The 26,162-nt window shown below is 41.0% G+C and overlaps 1 protein-coding gene across 1 annotated transcript in view; it reads right to left on the bottom strand.

Moving 5' to 3' along the window:
• Positions 1-26,162, bottom strand: part of LOC126237473 (kinesin-like protein KIF13A) — a 218,073-nt gene that overhangs the window by 81,679 nt on the left and 110,232 nt on the right. The window contains exons 20-23 of the mRNA XM_049947615.1: positions 23,186-23,319; positions 17,655-17,837; positions 5,588-5,779; positions 3,559-3,761 (exon numbers count right to left, since the gene is read on the bottom strand). Coding sequence (XP_049803572.1) covers positions 3,559-3,761; positions 5,588-5,779; positions 17,655-17,837; positions 23,186-23,319 — 712 coding nt within the window. The remainder of the gene's footprint in view (positions 1-3,558; positions 3,762-5,587; positions 5,780-17,654; positions 17,838-23,185; positions 23,320-26,162) is intronic.

Genomic DNA, 26,162 nt, shown 5'->3' with positions numbered 1-26,162 from the left:
AAAAAACTGAGTCAAGCAGTGGCTTATCCAAAAATGCCGTTATAACTTGAATGTATCATGAATTACAATGTAATAAGAAATAATGAAAACTAAAAAAATTGTAATAGTAAAAACTTTATACTTAGTTGAAAATGCACATGCATGTAAAATTGTGTGTTAAGAGCAATAAATTGAAATGAATTGAACTGCTACTGAAGACAACTGATGATCTCCCGAGGATGCTTACCATATTTACTCGAATCTAAGCTGCACTTTTTTTCCAGTTTTTGTAATCCAAAAAACCCCCTGTGGCTTATAATCAAGTGGAAAGTAAGCGGAAGTTCTGAAAAATGTTGGTAGGTGCCGCCACAACTAACTTCTGCCGTCTAATATATGTAGTGCTACACAGGCACGCTTTGCAGGCACAAAGGTAAATACTGGAGCAAAAACCTCTGCGTCAGTAAATAAATTTTAAAAAAAGGTAGAAGAAGAGGTTTGTTCTCCGCCCCAAGTTTTGACCACTGCATTTTCATACATTACCCAACAAAGCAAATAGAAATTCCGTATTGTTTATCTTCGAATGTAGCAGCCTTTCAAATATTCATAGCAACAAAAATAAATTTCTTAACACAAAAATACCAACAATGCACAAGACTTTAGGATTGTTGCACGAGTTGATACGCTGGGGCTAATTAAGATTTCATGTAGCGCACCTATAGCTTCGTGGAATTTTGTGAAGTGCTTGTTGGTGTTAGTGAACCATAATGAAGTGCTTTCATTATAGTGCCAAATTCAAGAGGGGAGTTATTTCTTTTGATTGATGAGAACAACATCAGGCGATGGCGACTGCAGAGAGACAAATTATTTGAATGTTCTAGTAGCAGGAAAGCATTTAGTGGGCCAAAGTGTGGCCGATATCATGCACTAGAAGTGATTGTAAATGAATTTGTTAAGGAACATCGCCAGAAATTCATGCCTGTGAATGCCGAAATTTTAAAAATTAAGGCACATGAGATGGCTAGAGAGCAAAAAATCAAAAATTTTAAGGCAAATCACAGGTGGATTGATCCGTTTATGAAGTGCTGGTGTTTTTCACTTCGGAGGCAAACATCAGTTACACAGAAGCTGCTAAAAAATTATGAAGAAAAACTTGTGCAATTTCAGCGATTCATAATTAGGCGGCGCACAGAAAAGCAATACCTTCTTGGTCAGATATGAAATGCTGACCAAACTCCTGTATATTTTGACATGCCGACAAATTATACAGTTGATGCCAAAGGAAAGACAGACATAAGTGTTCTTACATCAGGGGGTGAAAAACAGCAGATGTCTGTCATGCTTGCTTGCACAGCAGATGGACATAAATTATCCCCACAGTTTTCAAGTGAAAGACTTTACCGACATCGGAAGTGTTTCCAAAAACTGTAATTGTACGAGCAAACAAACTGGGTGGTTTCCAGAGGACATGATGTTGGAATAGATTAGGCGTGTGTGAAATCGTCGTCCTGGCACAATGCTTCGTTTACGCCATCTGTCCGTATCAGATGCGTACGCAGGCCATACAGCATCTGCAGCTAAATGAAAATTAGAGGAAAGCAAAATGGACTCGGCAGTAATTCCTGGCGGGATGATGTCAATTCTGCAACCACTTGACATCTGTTTGAATAAACAATTTAAGGACAAGCTTAAATGCATGTATACAGACTGGCTTTCAAAAAGCAACAGACAACTGACACCAACAGGATGTGTAAAACGCACAAGTTCGTCGCAAGTGTGCCAATGGATTTATGATGCATGGGAGTGTGTTCCAAATCAGACTGTGGAACAAGCATTTAAAAAATGTCCGATATCCAATGCACTAGATGGTACAGAGGACGATGCTCTGTATGAAGAAATGAGCAACAAAGAATCGAGTGATAGTGATTCACAATCATGAATGATATTTTAAACATTTCGTATAAGATGTATTACAAACCTAATAAAATTTTGTTTTAAATTTCAGTGTTTAATTTCTAAGTTATTTTCATTCTTATTTTATAAGTGTTGCTACTCTGCATTGCACAGGATAGAAAAGCGTGGAGAGCTGCATCAAACCAGTCTATGGACTGAAGACAACAACAACACACTCAGCATTTGAAGTATCATTAAAAATCTACTACGAAAATATGACTGGCAAGACTGTTTGGGGTGTATGTCAATATGGCCAACTCTACATCCTGAATTTTTTCCTACCTGTAACAAGATATGGTTGCTAATAGGAACTTTTATGAATCGTGAATCACACGCAGTATTCTCTTCACCATAAGAATAATATGAATGTAAACATTATGCCATGTATTCTTTCATGTTTGCTGCTATTTCATTTAAATAATGTCTGCCTAATAAACTGCAAAACTAGAGTGCGACAACGGCAAACGTGGAAGAATATACATATCATGTCATGTTTCTATTCGTATTATTCCTATGCTGGATAGTGATACAGTCAGAAATGAAGCACGGCAACTGACTAGATTTTTGAATCTAAGATGACTAATTTCTGTGCAGAATGTAATGTAATAAAGAGTCGTCTGCAGAGGTTTTCAAAGGGAGAAAAACTTTCGCTAAATTCTCATTCAGAACATTCTCTATCATACGCAGTCTATTATTTGATTCTAGTTAATCATTATCAAAGAAAGCAGTAGTGTAAGTAACAACAAATAGCAGTCTCTTGCCATTGTTTCGCTAATGAGGCAAGGAAGGGTACCTGTTTAGATACAGACGCCTAACGCATAGCAATGGCTACCTGGTAAAGTTTAACTGCTAAGCTTATGACTCGAACCAAACTACTGTAGCTGTATCTTCATCCATTCAACCTAAATTGTAACTCATGATACAATGGACCAACTTTGTTTCTATTTGGAGCTGTGGTCTAAAACCTTTCTCTCCCCTTAAATTTCGAGTCTCAAATTTCAGGTGCAGCTTAGATTCGGGATTTTTTTTTCCTTCATTTCGAGTCTCATTTTTCAGGTGCGGCTTAGATTCCAGTGCGGCTTAGATTCGAGTAAATACGGTATTCAACCATGAGAGATGTCTCTGCAAGCTATGACATGACATGATCCACACTATGAGGTTTCATCATACATCCTACATTGCTATACAAGTGTATCATACCCACTATCAATTTTCTGTATGCCACTGTTGGAGGGATATTTTCCTGTTGAAGGGATATTTTCCACTGTATAGTATTCACTCGCAACTTAAAGCTGGTTTTCTGGTACACCTTGTATCATGTAACAAGTCAGAATGGCGTGGGGGTCATCTTTTAGTGCATACATTATTGCTGTACTTCATGTTGTTTTGTAAACCTTGGGTATTCCTTTAAATGGGATGTAACCTCTGCTGTGCACTTCACAGTGGTTTGTAGAGTACAGATCTAGACATTCCCTAACTTACGAATATGTGTGTGTGTGTGTGTGTGTGTGTGTGTGTGTGTGTGTGTGTGTGTGTGTGTGTGTGTGTGTAAATGCTAAATATCAAATTAAAAGATGCAGACTAACAGTCAGTTCACTTATACAAAACTAAATTTAAGCACTTTCTTACCTTTGGAATGTTTGATACAATCTCATATGTGACACCACTCTGTGTCAGGCAGTCTGTTCGAACAATCTTTTTTCGTATCCTGTCAGTTATGCTTTGTCGCTTGTATATATTCAAAGCAAGTCTCTTCCTAAGAACTAAATCCATAGTTGCTGGATGAGACAGTCTGACAGTTGTTTTCAGTATCAGATAAACCCTTTCATTGGCTGCAAAAACATTTCAGTCATATCATTATTATTGTAATCTGAACAGGATATGACAGTAAATTTAAATTTCTTGCTCTAGTTCATGATTAATTTCCAAGTATTCATTGCATTTCAAAATGTGTTTAAAATGAAGAAATATTTTAAAAATATATTTCTTATTGAGACAGAAAATAATTTAATCATAATTGTCTGTATTGATCACACCGGTATGACTGGTTTAACTTACTGCTATGAGTATCAATGTGAAATGCTTCGTGCACCCAGGTACATGAACAGGTGCGCCTGTTTATGTAACTGCATGTGCTAAGCATTTGACATTGACATTAGCATCAGAATACTCTTAATGATTGCAGTAAGCCAAAACTGGTCATATTGTGAATTATTCAATAAGGTGTGATCAAAATGGACAATTATGAATAGTACATTCAAGAGGACAGTTATGAACAAAATGCCAAATATAACCACAGACTTGTTTATAGATTTTATGTTTTCAATTGACAGAAAACAATATTTATGGTATTTCACATATCTATCAGTTTTGAGTCTGGTGAGGCTCAAAACCTGTGTAGATGGCAGGATCTATAAGAAGTAAAATAAAAAAAAAATGGTGAGATATGAGCATCTTAATAAGCAAATACAATACAAGTCGCAATTCAAATCTAAGGACTGATTGTTAACTAAGAGGGACTGTCTACACAGAAAAAATTGTGCATTCCCAATAGTTTCCTGTCATCATTGTCACTGTAAATTACTCATTGTTCACTTTTGTCTGCATTATGGACATTAAAATAAACAATACCTTTGGTCATAAATCAAGATATGAATACGTTCCCCAATGCTGAAGTGTTTAATGAAAGATTAATTCACCATTAAACACACAAAACATACAGCACTATCATAACAAGTGAAGGAAAATGTGTGCAATCTTATGTGAGAGGATGTAAATCCAATACAACAAACAGTGATTTGTGAGGCAGAGGGACAAATTTGTTTTTAAAAGAGAGAAACAGCCACTGGGGCAAATTCAAAAACTAGTTGAATATGTAAAGTTTCCAAAATTTTAAGAAACGGTTCATTAGGAATGTCTCTCTCATCTCTGCTCCAGTTTTTCCTGATTGAGAAGCCAATAAATAGGCAATCCCACCCCCTTTTGTTGCAAATATTTTTGATATTCAGTTTTTCTTTTTCTTTTAATGAGATCAAGTACCTTCTTCCAGTGTCTGTCATCATTCCACAAATGCCTAATTGAAGTTGTAATAACTCTGAAGTAAGATTATAACATTGTAATTCCTTTTATATATTCTGAGAAGTAGTCAGAGCAAGGAGTTTGAAGATAGCTACAATTATCATCCAGGAACATCCAATTGCAGACATATTATTTATTCTCTGTTGTAAGATCCCCTTTAGCAGTCTTGAGAATACCTACCATCCATTCAAATATGGTATGTTGGCATACTTCACATTGATATTCTGTACACAAACCAGAAATATGAATGGTAGGTGTACCAGGAATTTCTCTGCTGGATTCCAATGACCTGAAGGAAATTGGGTAATGACATTTGGATGCCAGTTGTTTTGTGTGTGTGTGTGTGTTGGGGTTTATGGGCGCTCAACATCGAGGGCCAGTTGTTTTGGTTACGGTGGTTCAACACATCCAGGGTTCAACACCTATTTGTTATTTATGTTTTAGTACACTCAAAGGATTACCCATTTTTAAAAAAAATATAACAACAGTAAAACACATATGTGACCAGCAGCTATGTAACTGCACCACAAACAAATTTGTGTCCATACTGAATACAAGCAAGCAGTGCTTTTTTCTGTACCTTCTGTAACTTTATTTAAGTGCAAGCTGTCATGGATGGATGAGTCCCATGCTGCTACAGCACAAACATCTTTTTCTTCATGTTTAATTATAGGTAAGTTATAGAATTTGTTGCCGTGTTCCTTTGGTAGAATTGAATTTGCTCCAGTAATTGAAACATCTTCCCCAGATTGATGTACAGATAGATCATCAGCTGTAATAATGAAGAATCATGTCAAGTTACAGCAGAAAAAGTAAAGAAAAGTATTAGCAAAAAATTAGATACAATTACTGATAGCCACTCAAATTTTTTAATAAACTGAATATTTCAATATCTCTGCATGAAAACAATCAAAAATATTAATAAAAATATTTTCAAAATGAAGACAAAAAATTAAGGGTACAATTAATGAGTGGAATAATACACAATGTCAACTTCCATTTCCTCATTTTGAGTCATGTTTACATAGCAAGACAAATAATAAAGTAGAACAGCTGTTCTAAAGCAATGTGGGTAAGAATCAATGAAGTCACAGTTCTGTATACATCCTTTTTTTAATTTAAATAGCTGCCAAATATTTTGGGGATACTTTAGTCTGATAAAAACACAGGTTAAACTACAGTAATCATTAACTTTTTCAGAAAGAAAATGGATAGAAGGGAGGGAGGGGGGAGACGCAGTTACAGGCCAGTTTTAACCACACAAATCTACACAGTTATGAACAATCAAATTGATGACCATCCATGATCAGTAAGATACATTGATAACAAATTTAATAATTTAAGACTGTCACCATAATGATACAGATGCAAAGAAAAATAATAGAAAACAAATTTTAAAACTTGATCGCATGCATGAAATCATAATTATGTAATATGTACCAAGTTCCCTTACTTCCTCAAAAAATGGCTCAAATGGCTCTGAGCACTATGGGACTCAACTGCTGAGGTCATTAGTCCCCTAGAACTTAGAACTAGTTAAACCTAACTAACCTAAGGACATCACAAACATCCATGCCCGAGGCAGGATTCGAACCTGCGACCGTAGCGGTCTTGCGGTTCCAGGCTGCAGCGCCTTTAACCGCACGGCCACTTCAGCCGGCCTTTACTTCCTCTCCATTGATGTAACCCCTCCCCCCCCCCCCCTCATACACACACACACACACACACACACACACACACACACACACTTGTACATCAAAATTGGATGGTAAATACCAAACCTCATCCACACAGCAGTTATAGATGGTTTGTTTATTTAAATCCGAAACACTGTTACGCTATTACAAGCCTTCACAATTTATCTACTTTTGTGTACAGATGTTTCTTCATTTGGGATATTCCCAATCGAATAGGCAACAAAGGCAATGCACTTGCCTAAATAAAGAGTATTTATTTATTTTATTTATCTATTTCATTTCATGTTCTGTAGTTACTGGTAGCAAGTGAATCACAAGGATTTGGAACGTGTCAGATTCTACATAGTTCAAATATAACTTGTATAAATACAATAAAAAGATACAATGTACATAAAAGTCAACTAAACAACAGCACAATCAATTAACAGAAAACTGTGTTTCACGTGTTAAGGATGAGTAATATATTTATGATATGCAATTTGTCAGATTGTAAACAGTTGAAATATATCTTACACAAATAAAAGATACGATGTAAATAAGATATCAGCTAAGCAACAGCACATTCAGTTAACAGAACATTTTTGTTTCACATGTTAAGGAAGTGTAATATATATATAGGAACCAAGATAAACTAAATATTCCAAAGGAAAAACAGGAATACCAATAAATAATTGTCATATGCCTAAGATAGCACTCAAAATAAAATTAATTATACTAAGTTTACAACACTTACAAATTTAGTGATCATATATTTTCTTTCACATATTCATCAACTGTATAAAAAGATTTCTCTATCAGGTACTCCTTGAGTGTTTGTTTGAATGCTGGCAATCTTTTGTGAAGGCATTAGATGTGTGGTGGGAGAGCATTAAGCAGCTTAATGCTAGAGTAATAAGCTCCTTTTTGAACCATAGTGAGGCTTCTCAGTTCAATGTACACACTGTTTTGGTTCTTGTGTTATAGTCATGAAATTGGCTGTTATCTTTGTAGATAGAAGGGTTTTTACAGACAAATGTCAACAAGGAAAATATATATTGTAAGGAGGTGGTAAGGAACCCCATCTTTCGAAACAAGTGCCTGCAAGAGTGCCTGTGATGGTCACCATTCATTATTGTAATGGCTTTTATCTGTGCAATGAAAATTTTCTTTGCGAGAGGTTGGTTCCCCCAGAATATAATAGCATATTACATTAATGAATGAAAATAGCCAAAGTACGAAGACTTAATGGTGTCTACTTCAGCCACTGAAGCAAGAACCCAGAGTGCAAATATTGCTGAGCTAAGTGTTTTATAAAGATGAAGAATGTGTGCTGACCAGTTACATTTACTGTCTATATAAACACCCAGGAATTCTGTAACCTCAGCTTTTTGTATTTTTTTTTATCTCTGCACTTAATGTTAATTTCTTCCAGCTTGCTTCGTGGAGTATGGAATCTCATACAAAGGGTTTTATCTGTATTGAGTGAGAGACTATTAGAAGAAAACCAGTTTACAATACCATTGAAAACTTTATTCGGGTTTGTTCAATATTGTTGTCTGTAAAATCATCAATTAGAATTGTAGTGTCATCTGCAAAAAGAGTAAATTTACTGTTTGTGTCAGAACAAAGTGGGAGATCATTAATGAAGATGAGGAATAGTAGTGGACCCAAAACAGAGCCTTGTGCCACACCACAACTTACTAAGCCCCACTCAGATGAGGCAGGTTCTCTGGATGAGCCATTCAGCGTTACAGTCTGCTTTCGGTCCTTTAGGTATGATTGGAGCCACGAACCAACGATACCACCCAAACCATAATATTCTGTCTTTTTCAAAAAGATTAGATGGTTTACACAATCAAAGGCTTTTGAGAGGTCACAAAAAATACCTATTGGAGACATTTTTTTGTTCATGGCTTCCAGAACCTGGTTGGTGAAACAGGTGCTTGTTCTGTAGAAAGACCAACACAAAATTCAAACTGACTCTTGTTTAGGATACTGTGGAAGCTAAGATGACTGACAATCAACCTATGCATGAGTTTTTCAAAAATTTTTGACGAGGTTGTTAAGAGGGAGATTGGGCAATAGTTTGTAACATTGTTTTCCTCATAATATTTTCAACATTTCATGGCCCTGTCAGCAACTGTATAAATATTAATTTTAAATTAACAACAGCCTCAGTTGCAATGTTTACCTAGATTTACCTAGTTTTCAGTTGGGATAACCCAACCTTCTTCAGAGTAAAAGGAACTACGATTTGTCCATAATGGACTACGTCAAAAACTAAAAACTATAATTGTTATAACCTTTAATCACTAATAAATTGCGTGGATATACAAAAGTAGAAACAATAGCGGGTTACATGCTATTAACTCCATATCTGTCATTCGACTGCCGTGCTGTGACATGCGGCCGGCGCCGTTCATAGCCAGGTGGCGCTCCCGCGCTCGGCCGAGCTGCGGAGCGCCTCTATCGCTGTGTTCGCGTACTGATGTAGCGGCACTTTTAAATCTCGTGGCACTGTCACAACACCTTTCCCCCCTTGAAAAAAAACACTCACTTCCTTGGAGACACGGACAGTGTGGAAACATCCATGGCCTCTTGGGAGGCCCCGAGAAGATCCCATGGAGAAACACGAGAGTATGGTCGAAAATGTTCAGAACGGAAGCTTGCGCGTGGAACGTGCCTCCTGGACGAGATGATGGGTGAAAACTCCGGAGCAGCATCCATAGGTGTCGTGGACCTGGGGGTGTGCTCCAGCGAGATGGGTCCCGGAGAAGGCGGCGTCGCGACTGGCGCCGGTTCCGGTGTACTCAGAAGCGGTAGCGACGTCGGCTTCAGCAACACGCCCGGAAGATCGGCAGCAGCGACAGGACTGGCTTCTCGGGCTGGTGGAGGCGAAAGAAGGGGCGGTGGCACCGGCGTGCCCACTACTCGTGGGTGCATCTGGTCGTAATGGCGAACAACAGTGCCGTCGTCCGTACGTATTTCACAAAGCCGGCGGCCGCGAAGAGCCTGGACCACCCCTGGAATCCATTTAGGGCGAGATCCATACCCTTGTGCCAACACGTCAGCGCCCACCGAGTATTTTCCCACACTAGGGGACACAGTACAAGGCCTGATAGCGTGAAGCAGGTGCAGTAGAGTGCGCGGTTGGCGGCCATGCAAGAGTTCAGCAGGGCTGTGATCACGCAGAGGCGTGAAGCGATAAGAACTCAGAAATTGCAACAGAGCGTCATCTGTGGAAAAATCACTAAGGAATTTTTTCATCTGGCTTTTGAAAGTGCAGACAAGGCGCTCGACCTCCCCATTCGATTGCGGATGGAAGGTCGGTGCTGTAACATGATGAATCCCTTGTCCAGTACAAAAATCACGGAAGGCCTGTGAAGAGAACTGAGGGCCATTGTCCGTGACGATCGTGGATGGAAGACCTTCTAGCGCAAAGATTTTGGCCAAAGCCAACGTCGTTGCCGCAGTGGTGGGCGACGGACATCGAACAACAAATGGAAACTTCGAGAAGGCGTCAGTCAACAGTAGCCAATAAGTGCCGAGGAAGGGGCCGGCAAAGTCAGCGTGCACCCGTTCCCACGGCTGCGCCGGATCAGGCCACGGAGAGGGCATTGTACGAGGTGCAGCCAGTTGTTGAGCACACTGACCACACGCAGCGACCATGTGGGCGATGTCCAAATCAATACCGGGCCAATAAACGTGCCTGCGGGCCAGGGACTTAGTCCGAGAAATCCCCCAACGGACTTCATGCAATAGTTTGAGAACATCTTTGCGAAGAGAGGCTGGCACCACGACCCGTGGAGATGCGCCATCCGTGGCCATAAGAACAACACCCTCACGAACAGACAGACGAAGGCGCAAGGCATGGTAGTTGCGAAGGGGATCCGATGCCCGGCCGTTGGTCCTGTCCGGCCAACCCCGTTGAACAAAACCGATCACCTGACGCAGGACCGGGTCCCGCGCAGTAGCCGACGCGACCTGCGAACCTGTAAGTGGAAAACCCTCGACCGCACGACGTTCTTCCTCATCAATGTGGAAACAGAGTAGTTCATCTCGATCGAAAACCGGGTCAGGGACCATCAGCAAATGCGACAACGCGTCAGCATTGGCGTGCTGGGCCGTGGGGTGATAGTGAATCTCATAGTGAAAACGAGACAAGTATAAGGCCCAACGTTGCAGGCGGTGAGCTGCCTTATCTGGAAGCGACGCCGAGGAGCTGAACAGAGAGACCAGTGGCTTGTGGTCGGTGATGAGGTGAAACTTAGAACCATACAAAAAAACACTGAACTTTTTTAGAGCATAAATTATAGCAAGCACCTCCTTTTAGATTTGAGAGTAACGCCGTTGGGCATCGTTGAGGGTCTTGGAAGCGTAGGCGATGGGTCGTTCCGACCCATCCTCATACCGATGGGCGAGAACAGCCCCTAGGCCATACTGTGACGCGTCAGTCGCCAGAACCAAGTGCTGACCCGGATGGAATGTGGCAACACAAGGCGCCGACTGCAAATGAGCCTTCAGGCGGACAAAAGCCTGCTCACACTCGTCGGACCAACAGAAAGGAACGTTTTTGCGTAACAGCTGATGCAGAGGATGAGCCACCGCCGCCGCGGAGGGAATGAATTTGTGATAATAAGCAATCTTGCCTAGAAACACCTGAAGTTCTTTGACCGTAGACGGCTGGGGTAGAGTCGTAATGGCCGCAACGTGCTGTCATAGAGGATGTATACCCTCACGGGACAAGTGGAAACCAAGATAAACAATGGAGGGTTGGAAGAACTGTGACTTGTCCAGATTGCACTTCAACCCGGCTGAATGCAGAACCCGAAACAGTGAACGCACATTGCGAAGGTGCTCCTCAGTGGAGGCCCCCGTGACAACAATGTCATCCAGGTAGTTGATGCAGCCGGGAATGGCAGCCGGGAACGGAAGCCATGAGCTGTTCCAAAAACCGCTGAAAAATGGCCGGCGCACTAGCAACGCCAAATGGTAACCGCTGGTACTGATACAACCCACAAGGAGTGTTGATGATGAGAAATTCCTTGGAAGACGCATCCAATGGCAACTGATGGTACGCCTCCGGTAAGTCAAGTTTGGAAAAGAACTGGCCCCCAGCGAGCTTGGTAAATAACTCCTCAGGATGGGGAAGAGGATAAGTGTCAATGAGGCTCTGAGCGTTGACAGTGGCTTTAGAATCACCACACTATCACAGACTCCCGTTTGGTTTAGAAACCACCACGATTGGCGATGCCCATTCACTGGAGGTAACAGGAAGGAGAATCCCTGAAGCTGTTAACCTGTCTATCTCAGCCTTGACAGGCGCACGCAACGCCATCGGAATAGGGCATGCCAGGAAAAACTTAGGGCGAGCTGTAGGTTTAAGAGTAATGTGGGCTTCAAAATCCTTGGCACGACCCAGACCAGCAGAGAACACAGACGAGAATTCAGAACACAATCCATCCAGCTGTTGATACGGAATATCCTCAGATATGAGGTGCACATCATCAATGGAGAACCCGAACAACTGGAAAGATAAACAACTGAACAGGTTTTCCGTGCCCGCATGATCCACCACATAAAACGTGAGGGGCCTAACAACAGACTTGTAGGCAGTGGAAGCATCAAACTGGCCAACGATAGGAATTTTCTGCTTATTATAAGTTCGCAGATTTCGCGTAACGGGAGACGAGGGAGGGGAGCCCAACTCCAAATACGTGAGAGAATTAATGAGAGTTACTGCAGAGCCAGTGTCCACTTGCATGCGAATGTCTTTATCCAGAACACGAACAGTAACAAACAACTTATTTGTTTGAGAAAGCACACAGTTAACATCCATGTCCGATGCCTCGTCCTCGTCAACAGGAACTTTAGGGGACTGACACACAGAAGCAATGTGGCCTTTTTTCCTACATGAATTACACGTGGCCCAACGTTTTGGACACGCGGCCCTGTTATGCTGTACGAAACAACGTGGACAAGAAGGAAGTGCGGAACGAGCCTGCTTCTGTGGTTGCTGTTTTCGCTGCGAGCGTGGTGGCCCAACGCGACGTTGTTGACGCGAGTGAACCGCCGCCACATCGTCGTTCCCCTGTGAAACAGGCAAATTGTCCGTGTCGAAAGTGGTCTGTACAGCGCCTACATCACACCACGCATCTATTTGCGCACCAGCAGCATGAGACACTTCAAAAGATTGAGCGATGCTGAGAACTTCTGACAACGACGGGTTTGGCAGTTGTAAGGCACGTTGCTGAACTTCTTTATCAGAAGCAAGCCATAGAATAGTGTCCCGAACCATTGAATCAGTATAAGACTCATGATGAGTGTCCGTGACAAACTGACATTTCCTACTCAGACCGTGTAGTTCCGCCGCCCAAGCCCGGTAAGATTGATGGGGCTGTTTACGACACCAGTAGAACGCCACGCGGGCGGAAACGACGTGGGTGTTTTTTCGGTAATAGTTAGACAATAATTCACACATTTCTTGGAAGGACAGAGAGGCAGGTTCCCACAGAGGGGCTAACTGAGATAGCAGCTGATAGATCCGTGGGGAAATCCAGGATAGAAATAACGACTTACACATAGGAGCGTCGACAACGTCGAAAGCCAAGAAGTTTGCTGCAAACGCTTCTCATAACCCTCCCAGTCTTCAGCGGCCTTGTCGTAAGGAGGGAACGGAGGCGGAGAAGAGGAAGACAGACGATGAGTAAGCGACGTCGACAACGCCTGAATAGCAGCCGTCAGCTGTGTTTGTTGTGCCTGAATAGCAGCCGTCAGCTGTGTTTGTTGTTCAATGAGCGCTTGCATAAGCTGTTCCATGTCTGCCCCGACATGAACACACAATTCCACAACGCAGGAAAAAAAAATCCGACCTCGTCGCCAAAAAGTGTTATAACCTTTAATCACTAATAAATTGCGTGGATATACAAAAATAGAAACAATAGCGGGTTACATGCTATTAACTCTGTATCTGTCATTCGACTGCCGTGCCGTGACATGCGGCCGACGCCGTTCATAGCCATGTGGCGCTCCCGCGCTCGGCCGAGCTGCGGAGTGCCTCTATCGCCGTGTTCGCGTACTGACGTAGCGGCACTTTTAAATCTCGTGGCACTGTCACAACAATAATATAACAATACATCGTCATATTGTAATAACTTACTGGGAAACAGCCTCAGCCCCACTTCGCGACCACAGTACGTCAGCAACAGATGTTGTACTGGAACTGGCTATAGCCTCGAGAGTGCATGCACGATAGTGTCTCATGCGTACTTGTTAACACTGGTACCAACACGTACTCTTAAACTCAAAATTTTATGAATAACCAGGTGTGGCTAATGAAATTGACATACATGTTATCCTGTAAGGAACAAAGATATATCGACTATCTTAACATTTGCAATAATATGTTGGACATCAAAAGTGAAGGGAGCAATGCATTTATTATTTTGTTGGAGATGGCACGAGTGGTTCGACATTCGCTGAACACTTAGTGCAATGGACTCACGCACCCAACTCTCTGGATAATACTCAGCTCTTGCGTTGTGAAGTGAAGGTTGTGAGGTTGGATATTTTTGAAGAAATGAAAATTTTTAAACACTTACTATATGACAAAAATAACCTTCTTAGCGACCAGCTGCAGCTGTGAAACAAAAACTTTTTTGAAGGCTTTCAACCGTTATTCCATCCGCCATAATTTTTGGGAGTAATCACGCCTTAATTTTAGGGAGTAATCATTATACCCTTGCCAACGTGTTTTTAGTACTCCTGTTTGCTGAATTGCTGGGATTATCTGGTATTTCAAACCCGTAGCTATCCTCATGCGGTTAAGTTCAATGATTAGCACGAATGTGCTAGGTTGGCTTAAAATATTAAACGCATTCCTCCCTTCACTTTTGACACCCAACATTTTATTAAAAATGTTAAGACAGTTGATATATCTTTGTTCCTTACAGGATAACATATACATCAGTATCGTTAGCTGCACCTGGTTATTCATAAAATTTTAAGTTTAAGATTACATGTTGGTACCAGTGTTAACAAGTATGCATGAGACACTACCATGCATGCACTCTCGAGGCTATAGCCAGTTCCAGTACAACATCCGTTGCTGCCGTACTGTGGTCGCGAAGTGGGGCCGAGGCTGTTTCCCAGATAAGTTATTGCAGTATGACGATGTATTATAATATTACAGTTTTTAGTTTTTGACTTTTTCATTATGGACAAATCAGAGTTCCTTTTATTCTGAAGATTGTTAGGTTATCCCAACTGAAACCTAGGTAAATCTAAGTAACCATTGCAACTTAGGCTGTAGTTAATTTAAAATTAATTGTTTTTCTCACCTTTTTTAAAGAGTGGTATCACTACAGCTAGTTTTAGCATGTCTGGGACTATTCCTTCTAGCAGAGATGTAAATATGTTCATTATATTTAGCGATTTCACTTTTGCCCTTCAAACATGCTATCTTTTTAGCTGCATCTCTATAATTCATTTTAGCAGTAAACTCACGCACACCCATATTCACCGCCATCTTATGACTGATGCATCAAGAGCCAATAAAATGTCTTTCCCATTGAATATCACTATAATTTGAAAGACTAAGCACACAAGAGAGACAAGAGAAATGAATGTTACTTTCCAGAGTGCATATCCAGCAAAGTAAGATCCGAATGCCTGGTGCAACACTGTACAGCACCGCTAAGTATTGTGGTTACTCATCAGACTTCGTTACCCCTAGCTGAAAGAACTCCCAACAGCAACAGCTACCATTCAGTTTTAGAAATGATGTTTCCCTCCTCCATGTAGCCTTATTCCAACAAGCCAACATCTATGCAAGTATTGCAAGAAATGTTGTGCAATCCTTCCTCGACCAGTACGCTGCCCACAGACAGTGCACAGTGAATGTGTCTGGAAGTTTGCTAAGCAGTGCCCACTTGTGATTGTGGTCAGCAACTAATACTGATTAACTTTAGACTTGGACATAATCTGTCTGCCATACATTGAGGACATATTCTAAAGCTGTCTAATTCAAGGGAAATAAAATTCGCAGTTTTTATCAAATATCACGAGAGATCCCTGAAATGTTTAATTTTAGGTATGTGTTTCATAGTTCTCCGTATAGAGCCATATTGTACAGGTTGTACATAGACAAAATTTCATTCCTTTGCAATGGTTCTTTCATGGTCACTAATATTTCCCTATCATCCAAGATATGGAATATTCATTATGGAAGTGCTACACTGCTGCTAGGTTTGCATTCAGGTGATTTATCTCCTTTCAATGACTATTTTTCCTGTAGAGTCACTGTAATGGATAAAATTGAAGAAGGAATATGCTAGGCCACATTCCACTCTTCACAATGGACAAGAAGAGGCAGAACCGACCAGTCAAACCATACATGGAAGTGTATGGTACCTACATACATACTCTGCAAACCATTGTTAAGTGCATAGCATGGTATCACATGTCAAAGATTTGTTTCCATTCCAACTATATACAGAGTGTGGGAAGAATGACTGCTTGATTGCTGCTGTGCACGCATAATTAGTCTAATCTTGGCTTCACAAACCCTATGGGAGTGACTTGTAGTGGCCTGAGAAGATCTTGAGATTCTCTATTTAACACATGTTCCAGAAATGTTTAAGTAGGCTTTCATGGAATAATTGGCATCCATTTTTAAGAGACTGCCAATTAATGATTTTCAATATTTCCATGATGATCTCTTCTGACTAACAAACCTGGGAACATTCATATTGCCATTCTCTTTAAACATTCAATATCCCTCGTTAATCCTAAATGCTACTGATCCAACACATTTCTGCACTATTCCAAGCAGAGATGCACAGGTTATTTGTAAACAGTCTTCCTTGACTATGACTGAGCCAATGTGATGATTACACTTTATATCCCAATTAACTGTTACATCCAGGTATATGTACGAGTCAACTGATTCCAATTGTGACTCATTGATGTTGAACAGAGAGGACAATACTTTTCTGCATTTTTGAAGGGTACAGCCTTACATTTCTGAATATTTAAAACCATTTGTCAATCTACGATAATGTTGGAAGCTGAAGAAATGAATTAAAATTTGTGCCACGGCCTGGACTTGAATCTGGGTCTTCTTGTTTACTAGGCAGAAATGCTGACCATTACACCACCACAGCACTATGGACAACATTGCTGCACAAACTACCCAAGTCGAGTGCCATCCCTAACACAAACTTCAGTTCATATCTCCAGCTTATTTTCCCCATACATTATCACATTACCAGGGCTTTCCGGCTTTGGAATAGCACCCCAGTGTTGGACATAATGAGGAAGTCCTGTACTGAAAATAAGCTGGAGATATGAACTGAAGTTTGTGTTGGGGAGGGCACTCAACATTTGTGCAGCAATGTTGACCACAGTGGTGTAATGGTCAGCATTTCTGCCTGGTAAGCAAGAAGACCCGGATTCGAGTACCGGCCGTGGCACAGTTTTTAATTCATTTCTTCAGCTTCCAACATTATTGTAGATAAAGGTGAGACTTAAATGTCTCAGGGAAAATTTAAATATAACATATGTTTATCTTTGCACTACTCTGAAATCTTATCAAGATCTGACTGGATGTTTGCACTGCTTTTTGTAGATATTACTTCATCACAGATAACTGCATCATCTTCAAGAAGTCTGATGTAACTATTAACATTGTCTATCAAGTCATTAATATACAACATGAACAACAATGCTAGCAACACACTTCCCTGGTGCACAACTGAAGTCACTTCCTACTTCTGCCAATGACTCTCCATCCAAGACAATGTGCTGCATCCTCCCTACCAAGAAATTCTCAATCCACTGGCAATTTTTTTGATACTCCACAAATTGTACTTTTGTTAATAAATGTTGGTGTAGTACTAAATCAAATGCCTCCTTGTAGTCAAGAAATACTACAGCCATTATAAAAAATTAGTAGGCAATTGCAGATACTACCATTGAGATCCAGGAAAAGAACAGGCACATGTGGTTCCATCCCAGGAGGCGGCTCCCAGTCTGCTGGGGCTCCTGGTATCCCAGAGCCTGGTGCAGGCACAAGGACAGCATTACGTTCCTCTGTCAGGCTCACCCACTGGTCTACCAGGCTCTGCTCTCTTTCAAGGTCTTGCTCTGTTTTGTCTGTAAAATAAATGACTCGGCAAGTGAAACACAAATGGGGTCACTTTGTAGAATGTGTAACATAAAACAGTACTTGTTGACATGGCTTAGAACATTTGGTCTTTGTTTGCTGTTTTATATTATTCACTCTGTTAACTGTTATATCAACCTCAAGATTCAAAAGTGAGAAGAGCAATTTTTTAGAAAAATGCCTTACAGATTGTGCTGCAATCCACACAGAAAAAACAATTCCATTAAATAAAACTCAGTATTGTGAAAACAGTAAAGCTAGTAAATTTACTAAGGTTGCAAGATCAAAAATTACACAATAAAATAGATTCTAGGCGGCTTTCAAGAATGGGACGAATTCTGGTATAACAAGACGGATCTGTATCCCTCAATATGTGCTGGCATACAAAATTGATCATGAAAGAGTTACAAGTTTTTAACAAGTTTCAGTAAGTTATTTCAACAATAAATTGTTCCTGATATTTGTACAGATATTATGTACAGTGCAAATAATGAACCATTACAAAGAGTAGTGGTGGAGGTCTAGCAGTATCTTGACCAGACCGTAGTATCAGGCACTGCCCGTAGCTAAAGAAGTGAGGAAAGGACACTGTAGCTCGACTTCTTACAGGGAACATATTGGGACTACCAAAACATACCACCACCACCACAACCACCACCACCACAACCACCACCACACAACATAGATTCACTGTGATTACAATTGTGTGATGTGAAACATAACGTTATCTTATTTCTTCAGATTATCATAGGATTTTGAAAAGGACAAATGAGCATCTTGTTTGTTCATAAAATTTACAGAGTTTTGCAAACATGTATGTCCTGTTCCAACACCAAACACAGACGTAACTAATTGCACACGTGTATAATAATAATATAAAAAAACATAATTTTTTTGTGAAACCCATTTCTTCATAATTGCAAATATTCATGTAACTATATGCTTGATCTAATGTCCTTAAATAATTTTTGTATGAAATAAATTTATGTATTCTGCCATTTCAGTGTGAATTATGTAATTTTCAAGTAATATTGGTCCATGCTGGGGTTATTTTAACAGCAGTCAATGTACAAACTGCCAAAGTACACTCCTGGAAATTGAAATAAGAACACCGTGAATTCATTGTCCCAGGAAGGGGAAACTTTATTGACACATTCCTGGGGTCAGATACATCACATGATCACACTGACAGAACCACAGGCACATAGACACAGGCAACAGAGCATGCACAATGTCGGCACTAGTACAGTGTATATCCACCTTTCGCAGCAATGCAGGCTGCTATTCTCCCATGGAGACGATCGTAGAGATGCTGGATGTAGTCCTGTGGAACGGCTTGCCATGCCATTTCCACCTGGCGCCTCAGTTGGACCAGCGTTCGTGCTGGACGTGCAGACCGCGTGAGACGACGCTTCATCCAGTCCCAAACATGCTCAATGGGGGACAGATCCGGAGATCTTGCTGGCCAGGGTAGTTGACTTACACCTTCTAGAGCACGTTGGGTGGCACGGGATACATGCGGACGTGCATTGTCCTGTTGGAACAGCAAGTTCCCTTGCCGGTCTAGGAATGGTAGAATGATGGGTTCGATGACGGTTTGGATGTACCGTGCACTATTCAGTGTCCCCTCGACGATCACCAGTGGTGTACGGCCAGTGTAGGAGATCGCTCCCCACACCATGATGCCGGGTGTTGGCCCTGTGTGCCTCGGTCGTATGCAGTCCTGATTGTGGCGCTCACCTGCACGGCGCCAAACACGCATACGACCATCATTGGCACCAAGGCAGAAGCGACTCTCATCGCTGAAGACGACACGTCTCCATTCGTCCCTCCATTCACGCCTGTCGCAACACCACTGGAGGCGGGCTGCACGATGTTGGGGCGTGAGCGGAAGACGGCCTAACGGTGTGCGGGACCGTAGCCCAGCTTCATGGAGACGGTTGCGAATGGTCCTCGCCGATACCTCAGGAGCAACAGTGTCCCTAATTTGCTGGGAAGTGGCGGTGCGATCCCCTACGGCACTGCGTAGGATCCTACGGTCTTGGCGTGCATCCGTGCGTCGCCGCGGTCCGGTCCCAGGTCGACGGGCACGTGCACCTTCCGCCGACCACTGGCGACAACATCGATGTACTGTGGAGACCTCACGCCCCACATGTTGAGCAATTCGGCGGTACGTCCACCCGGCCTCCCGCAAGCCCACTATACGCCCTCGCTCAAAGTCCGTCAACTGCACATACGGTTCACGTCCACGCTGTCGCGGCATGCTACCAGTGTTAAAGACTGCGATGGAGCTCCGTATGCCACGGCAAACTGGCTGACACTGACGGCGGCGGTGCACAAATGCTGCGCAGCTAGCGCCATTCGACGGCCAACACCGCGGTTCCTGGTGTGTCCGCTGTGCCGTGCGTGTGATCATTGCTTGTACAGCCCTCTCGCAGTGTCCGGAGCAAGTATGGTGGGTCTGACACACCGGTGTCAATGTGTTCTTTTTTCCATTTCCAGGAGTGTAGTTTCTCTCGCTACAATTTCTTGAAAGAAGATAATTAAAAAGACTGCCTCCTCAGCCATCAATATGTTGTCTACTATCAGTGACAGACCTGAGCCTCCAAGTTGTTTGTATTTCACAATCACACATACAAAGCCAAACAGGTGCTATAAAGTACATCAACTGTAGTATTTCACAGTGTAGAAGTGAACTGCGAACTGCTAATGAACAGAAATTTCTTAATGCAAGTGAAGTCTGAAAACTTTTGTACATTTGGACCTGTTGGAACAGTCACTTTCATAGGGCATTTAGTTGAAATAATCCTAAAATAGACTAGTGTTGCAAAATAATTATGTAATTCCCACAAAAATGGTATAATACATAAATTTACAATGCACCACACTTCTGGTAAAGTTATAGGATATAATCTGTGCCAAAAACTGTGTTTATGCTTTTAAGACAGTTTATGAAGTTTTGCAACAGATCAGGACACAGTCTTTTTTGTACAATACAAGCAATTTCTTATTGGTAGTCATAGGTTTCTGTTTTTATCTGAGTTACAAATCACCAGTCACACTGATGAAGGCAATCTGCAGTAGCAGCCGAAACATCTGCAGTTTTATCACACCGTGATGCAGTTACACACCTAAAAGAATCCTACTGAATTGGGTATTGACTGTGAAAACTTATACTCTTACATATTACAACTCAACTTGGAGGCAAAAAACTGGTGGGGGGATAGATACAGGGCATCCAACAAAAGACTATCTGATTTTAGAAATGAATAACACAAAAAAAGACCAAGAGTGGAATGCAATGAGCAATACATTTATTGTGAATGCTGTAAAAACTTTTTACATAAGTTTCAAAACATTAGTTACCAAATATGCTAACAGACAGTTGCTCATGCTGTACGGATCACATCTGCATGCATAAATAAACTCATTCTCTGCAAGAGTCTCTGCAATCACTTCACAATTTTTCAAAATGATCAGAGCTCACAGTAATGAGATGGCACAGACAAAAAACAAGTTTTCCACCACATCTTCTGGTATTTCAATGGAAAGGGATTCAGCTGCCACACAGAGTGAAGATTCAAGCTCATTCAGGGTGGTGGGATAGATCCAGAGACAGTGTTTCTATGTGCCCCACAAAAGTAGTCACATGGAGGCCAATCCATGCCTGCACCAGTAAATTTGGTACAATCCAATATAAGAATTCTATTCCTGAAGTATTCGTCAAGAAAGCAAAAGACTGCTTTGTGCAATGTGATCAAACTCTACCTCATATGAACCACTCGCTGCCTCGTCGATACTTCAATGCTTGCTGTGTAATGACAAACTGTTCCAAAATTATAATTTGCATTCACTAGTTACCAATTCTCAACTCTGCTGCATACCACATCTCAGAAGTTACTTTGTGAGAATGCAGTGCTTTTGCTTCACACAAATGTGGATTTCTGGAAATCCAAAATTGTCTGTTTTGTTTATTCATGAATCCATTCAAGTGGTAGTGTATTTTATCTGTGAACCAGATATAGTCAACATAAAATCCTTCATCATGAACCACTATGAGAACCCGCTCCACAAAGACAGCCCTCTGACCCTCAATGGGTATGACGTGTCAACTTTAGATTTTGAATGAAAACATGTGCAGACTGATTCTCAGTATTGTATGCATGCTGGAACACTTCAAAATAGTATTTGTTGCAATTCTTTGGATGGATTTGCTGAATAAGTCCTGAAAATGTGGTGACATTTCCAGGAGTAACATTAGTTTAGCTGGGGCCACCATTCCCCACTACATCATTAGACATGCTGCCTGTCCATTCAAATTTGTTGAAGAGCTCACGGTTTTTGCATTGAGTCCTTTTGGAACATTAAATTGTGTTTGAAAAAGAATCACATATTGCTCAAGGGAATGCTTAATTTCAACCTCTTCCTTTGGTATGCTAAACTTCTTTAAAATTTTCAACTGTGGAACTGATCACTCTGGTTTTTGGAGTGCTATTTAAAGGCACTGTGTATTGCAATTACAGCACTGTCTGTTAGTAGCCTTTGTAACAAATGCTGTGAAACTTCTGTATAAAACTCCTACTGATTTCACAATAAACATGCCATATGTTGCATTCTGAAATGATGGAAATTACAGGTTGGAATATCAACAACATCAGGAAAAGGACAAATTGCTACTCACCATAAAGATGGCCCATTGAGTTACAGACAGGCATAACGAAAAGACTGTTATACATTATAGTTTCTGACCAAAGCGTTCTTCAGCAAAGAAAACACACACACACAGTCACACAATCAAGCACATCTCACACAAGTGACAACTACTACCAGCTGTGCCGGCTGGAGCCACTTGTGGTAGTGGTCATGTGTAAGTGAGGTGTGCTTGCTTGTGTGTTCTCTTTATTTTAGAAGGCTTTGCTTGGAAGCTATAATGTGTAACAGTCTTTTTGTTGTACCTGCCTGCAACTCAGTGAGTCATCTTTATGGTGATAGCAATCTAACATTTTTCTGAGATTTGTTGCTTTCTCCCATTCATATTTGTTTTCATGCTTCTTTTGTTAATTATTTTAAAATCAGGGAGCCCTTTGTTGGATGCTCTGCATGTACAAAAAGGATTTGCTTACTGAGCTGTCGAAGTTAACATTTCATCTTAAAGTAACTGGTTGTCGTTTTCAGTCCATGTGGTTCTTTAAATTATTGTAATAATAAACCAAAATAATATAGAAGATTAATGAAATGCTATTGTGACATGGTCATACTTCCACGGTATCTCATTTGTGTTTTGGTGAACAGTCTCAAATGGTGAATGAGACTACGTATACAGCAGAAACTGTAGTACCTTGTTTATTTATCAACTTCTGTATCTGTTGGTCTAGGTATTGCCGCCTCCTCATCAAGGCATCACTCCATTTTTCTCTGAGGATGGAAAGGTCCTCTTCTTGGTATGAGTCTAATGGTTTCTGGAGACGTGACCTGGAACATATAAAGATAAGGGATCCAAGTTTCCAGTTTTTGTGGTAAAATGTTATAAAATTATCATAATTATTGTATTCACCTGAGTATAAGACGAATCTGAGAATAAGATGATTCCCTTTTTTCAAGATACTCTTGAGAAAAAAATACTTTTTAACATATTCTGAGTAATTGGAATTACAAATTTTTATTGATATAAGGCATCTGCCTAAAAAATTAACATTGCACCTATTCTGAACTTACGTCATTTATTGATTTTCTACATTTTGATAATACACAGAAAAAAATAAACAAAAAGAAATTGTTTATATTAATTTTTATCTTCACTGCCTTTTCAACTTACTTAGTCTGTCATCTGTGGCAACACTATTTCTAACCATCATCATTTTCATCCTGACAGGACAGTTTTAAAACATAAATCTTCATTGCCACAAATATTCTGCAGTTTGTTCTGAATATGTTTGGATTTCTGAGGTTTTGGTTATGGTGGGACCTGAACACATAGCGAATTTCGCTTCTATACTGATGTGAGAACGTTACAGTGTCTCTTACTTCCAAACATATTGCCTGCCCGCCACTCTCTCTTGGCTGTGTAGAACCAGCAGCTGACACTCTCCCTATCATTCCTGTCATACCTCATGATCATCATTGACAACATTGCTGCAGGAAACACATACGAGGCCTGTCTAAAAAGTATCTGACCTTTGGCCAGAAAAAATATTTCAAATACCTGATGGGGTTGGAACCCTAATCCCCTTCAAAGTAGGCCCCTTGTGCTGACACACACACAGCCCACCAATCCTTCCAGTGCCAGAAACACCTCTGGAAGTCTTCTTTTGGATTGGTGTTCAACCCCATCGTCATTTTACGCATTATCTCTTCTCTACTCTCAAAACGGGTGTCTTCAATTTTGAAAACAACCAGAAGTCACAAGGAGCCATGTCTGGAGAGTAGGGAGGTTGGCGTATGGCTGTAATTCCCTGTTTGGCCAAGACATTTTGGATCAAGTGGGATGAATGTGCAGGGGCGTCATCGTAATGCAGTTGCCAGTTTTTCGCCGTCCACATGTCTGGTCGTTTGCATGGAACTTCTTCACAGAGTCACCAGAAAACATCTTGATAGTACTCCTTGCCACTGTTTGTCCTTCCAGTGTGTATTCATGGTGCACAATTCCACAGACATCAAAGAAGACAGTCAGAATCACCTTGATTTTGCTTCACACTTGCCGCACTTTCTTTGGCCTTGGAGACTCAGGATGCTTCCATTGCGGCAACTGTCTTTTTGTTTCTGTGTCTTACCCGTACACCCATGACATCTCCAATTATCTGAGTGTTCAGAAACCCAAGATCAGTATTGTTGGTGTCCAGAAGGTCCTTTGCAACATCAAAATGGAGGTCTTTTTGTTCCGGCAACAACAACTTGGGCACGAATTTTGCAGCCATTCGGTGCATGTTCAAATCATCATGCAAAATTGCATGTGCAGAATCTTTACTCACTCCAGCCTCTTGGGCAATCTCCTGCACAGTCAAACGATGATCTGCCATCACCAAATTTTGAGCCCTCTCAACAACAGCTGCACTCCAAGCAGTTTGGGGCCTGCCAGAACGCTGGTCACTCTCTGCTGATGTGCGACCATTTTTGATTCGGTTGAACCACTCCTTCATTTGTGTTACACCCATCGCATCTTCTCCAGACACCTGTTGAAGCTTACAAAATGTTTCGCTTTGAGGATCACCGAGCTTTTGACAACATTTGATGCAGTATCTTTGCTCAACACATCCAGTGATCTTGAGAGAATTGGTAATCTGATGAACATGTTGTGTAGCACCTCACTCAGCGACCGACAGGCAGCGACTGATGTGCTGGAAGGCGGGGACAAAATTCAGACATGTGCATAAAGGTCTCTTCCTTTACTGTGTAAACTGGCGCCACGCTATCATCTCTATTTTGCGTGGGAAAATCAAAGGTCAGATACTTTTTAGACAGACCTCGTATGTATGCCTCTACTCCCAATCCTCACTTCTAGCATCTCCTACAGAAATTCATGCTACTGTTGAGAATTTGTCCTATTTTGGAGTCAATTTGATTGTGAATACAAATGGATTCAGGAAAACTGCAGTTTAAACATGGTAGATGTTCATAAAAAAATCAAAGTATGCAGAATACATTCCCATGATTACCTGTATGCAAAATCTGATGCCCGCACGACAGTTCCCTCCCCACACTCATCACTGTTCACAACTAACCTAGTATCACTGTTCCCCCTCCAACGTTCCGCAGTGCTGTGCTTGATCAACAGTGAAACATGGACGGCAATATCTTCTACGGTGCATGTCATATGTAACAACAGCAAGTAACACACAAATATAAGATCATAAACAGATTCAGTCCAATTCTCAAACTTTCACTCATCCCACAATCTAGTGACATCTGTTGGTACTATCTCCACATTTGTTAGAGAATTTCTGGATTATTTTTCTTTCTTGTAACATATAAATGTCATCATCTTGTTCCAAGACTAATTAAACCTGGGAACATTTTTCCCAGTATTCTATTAAGTGAACAGTAACCAAGTTTCTCATTTGCAACCAACTTGGGAAATCATTACATTTTCTCATAACCAAATAAAATATTGACTTGGGTTCAAAATCAAGTAAGGGTTTTTGAAAATCAAATAATGGTTTTAATGGATAAGACTTACATGGTATCTGCACATGTACAAGAACTTTTACTGCAACTTGTTCAAATACAACAAAAGTTTGTAACTTCATAGAATTTAATGTTATGTCTTCCTCTGTTTCGCAAAATTGTTAATATTTTAAGCAGAGCATTAGTTTATAGCA

This window comes from Schistocerca nitens, chromosome 2 (genome assembly GCF_023898315.1).
Source record: "Schistocerca nitens isolate TAMUIC-IGC-003100 chromosome 2, iqSchNite1.1, whole genome shotgun sequence".
Taxonomy (NCBI): domain Eukaryota; kingdom Metazoa; phylum Arthropoda; class Insecta; order Orthoptera; family Acrididae; genus Schistocerca; species Schistocerca nitens.
Note: the sequence above shows the minus strand (reverse complement) of the source record. Positions and strands in the feature narration are given on the sequence as shown.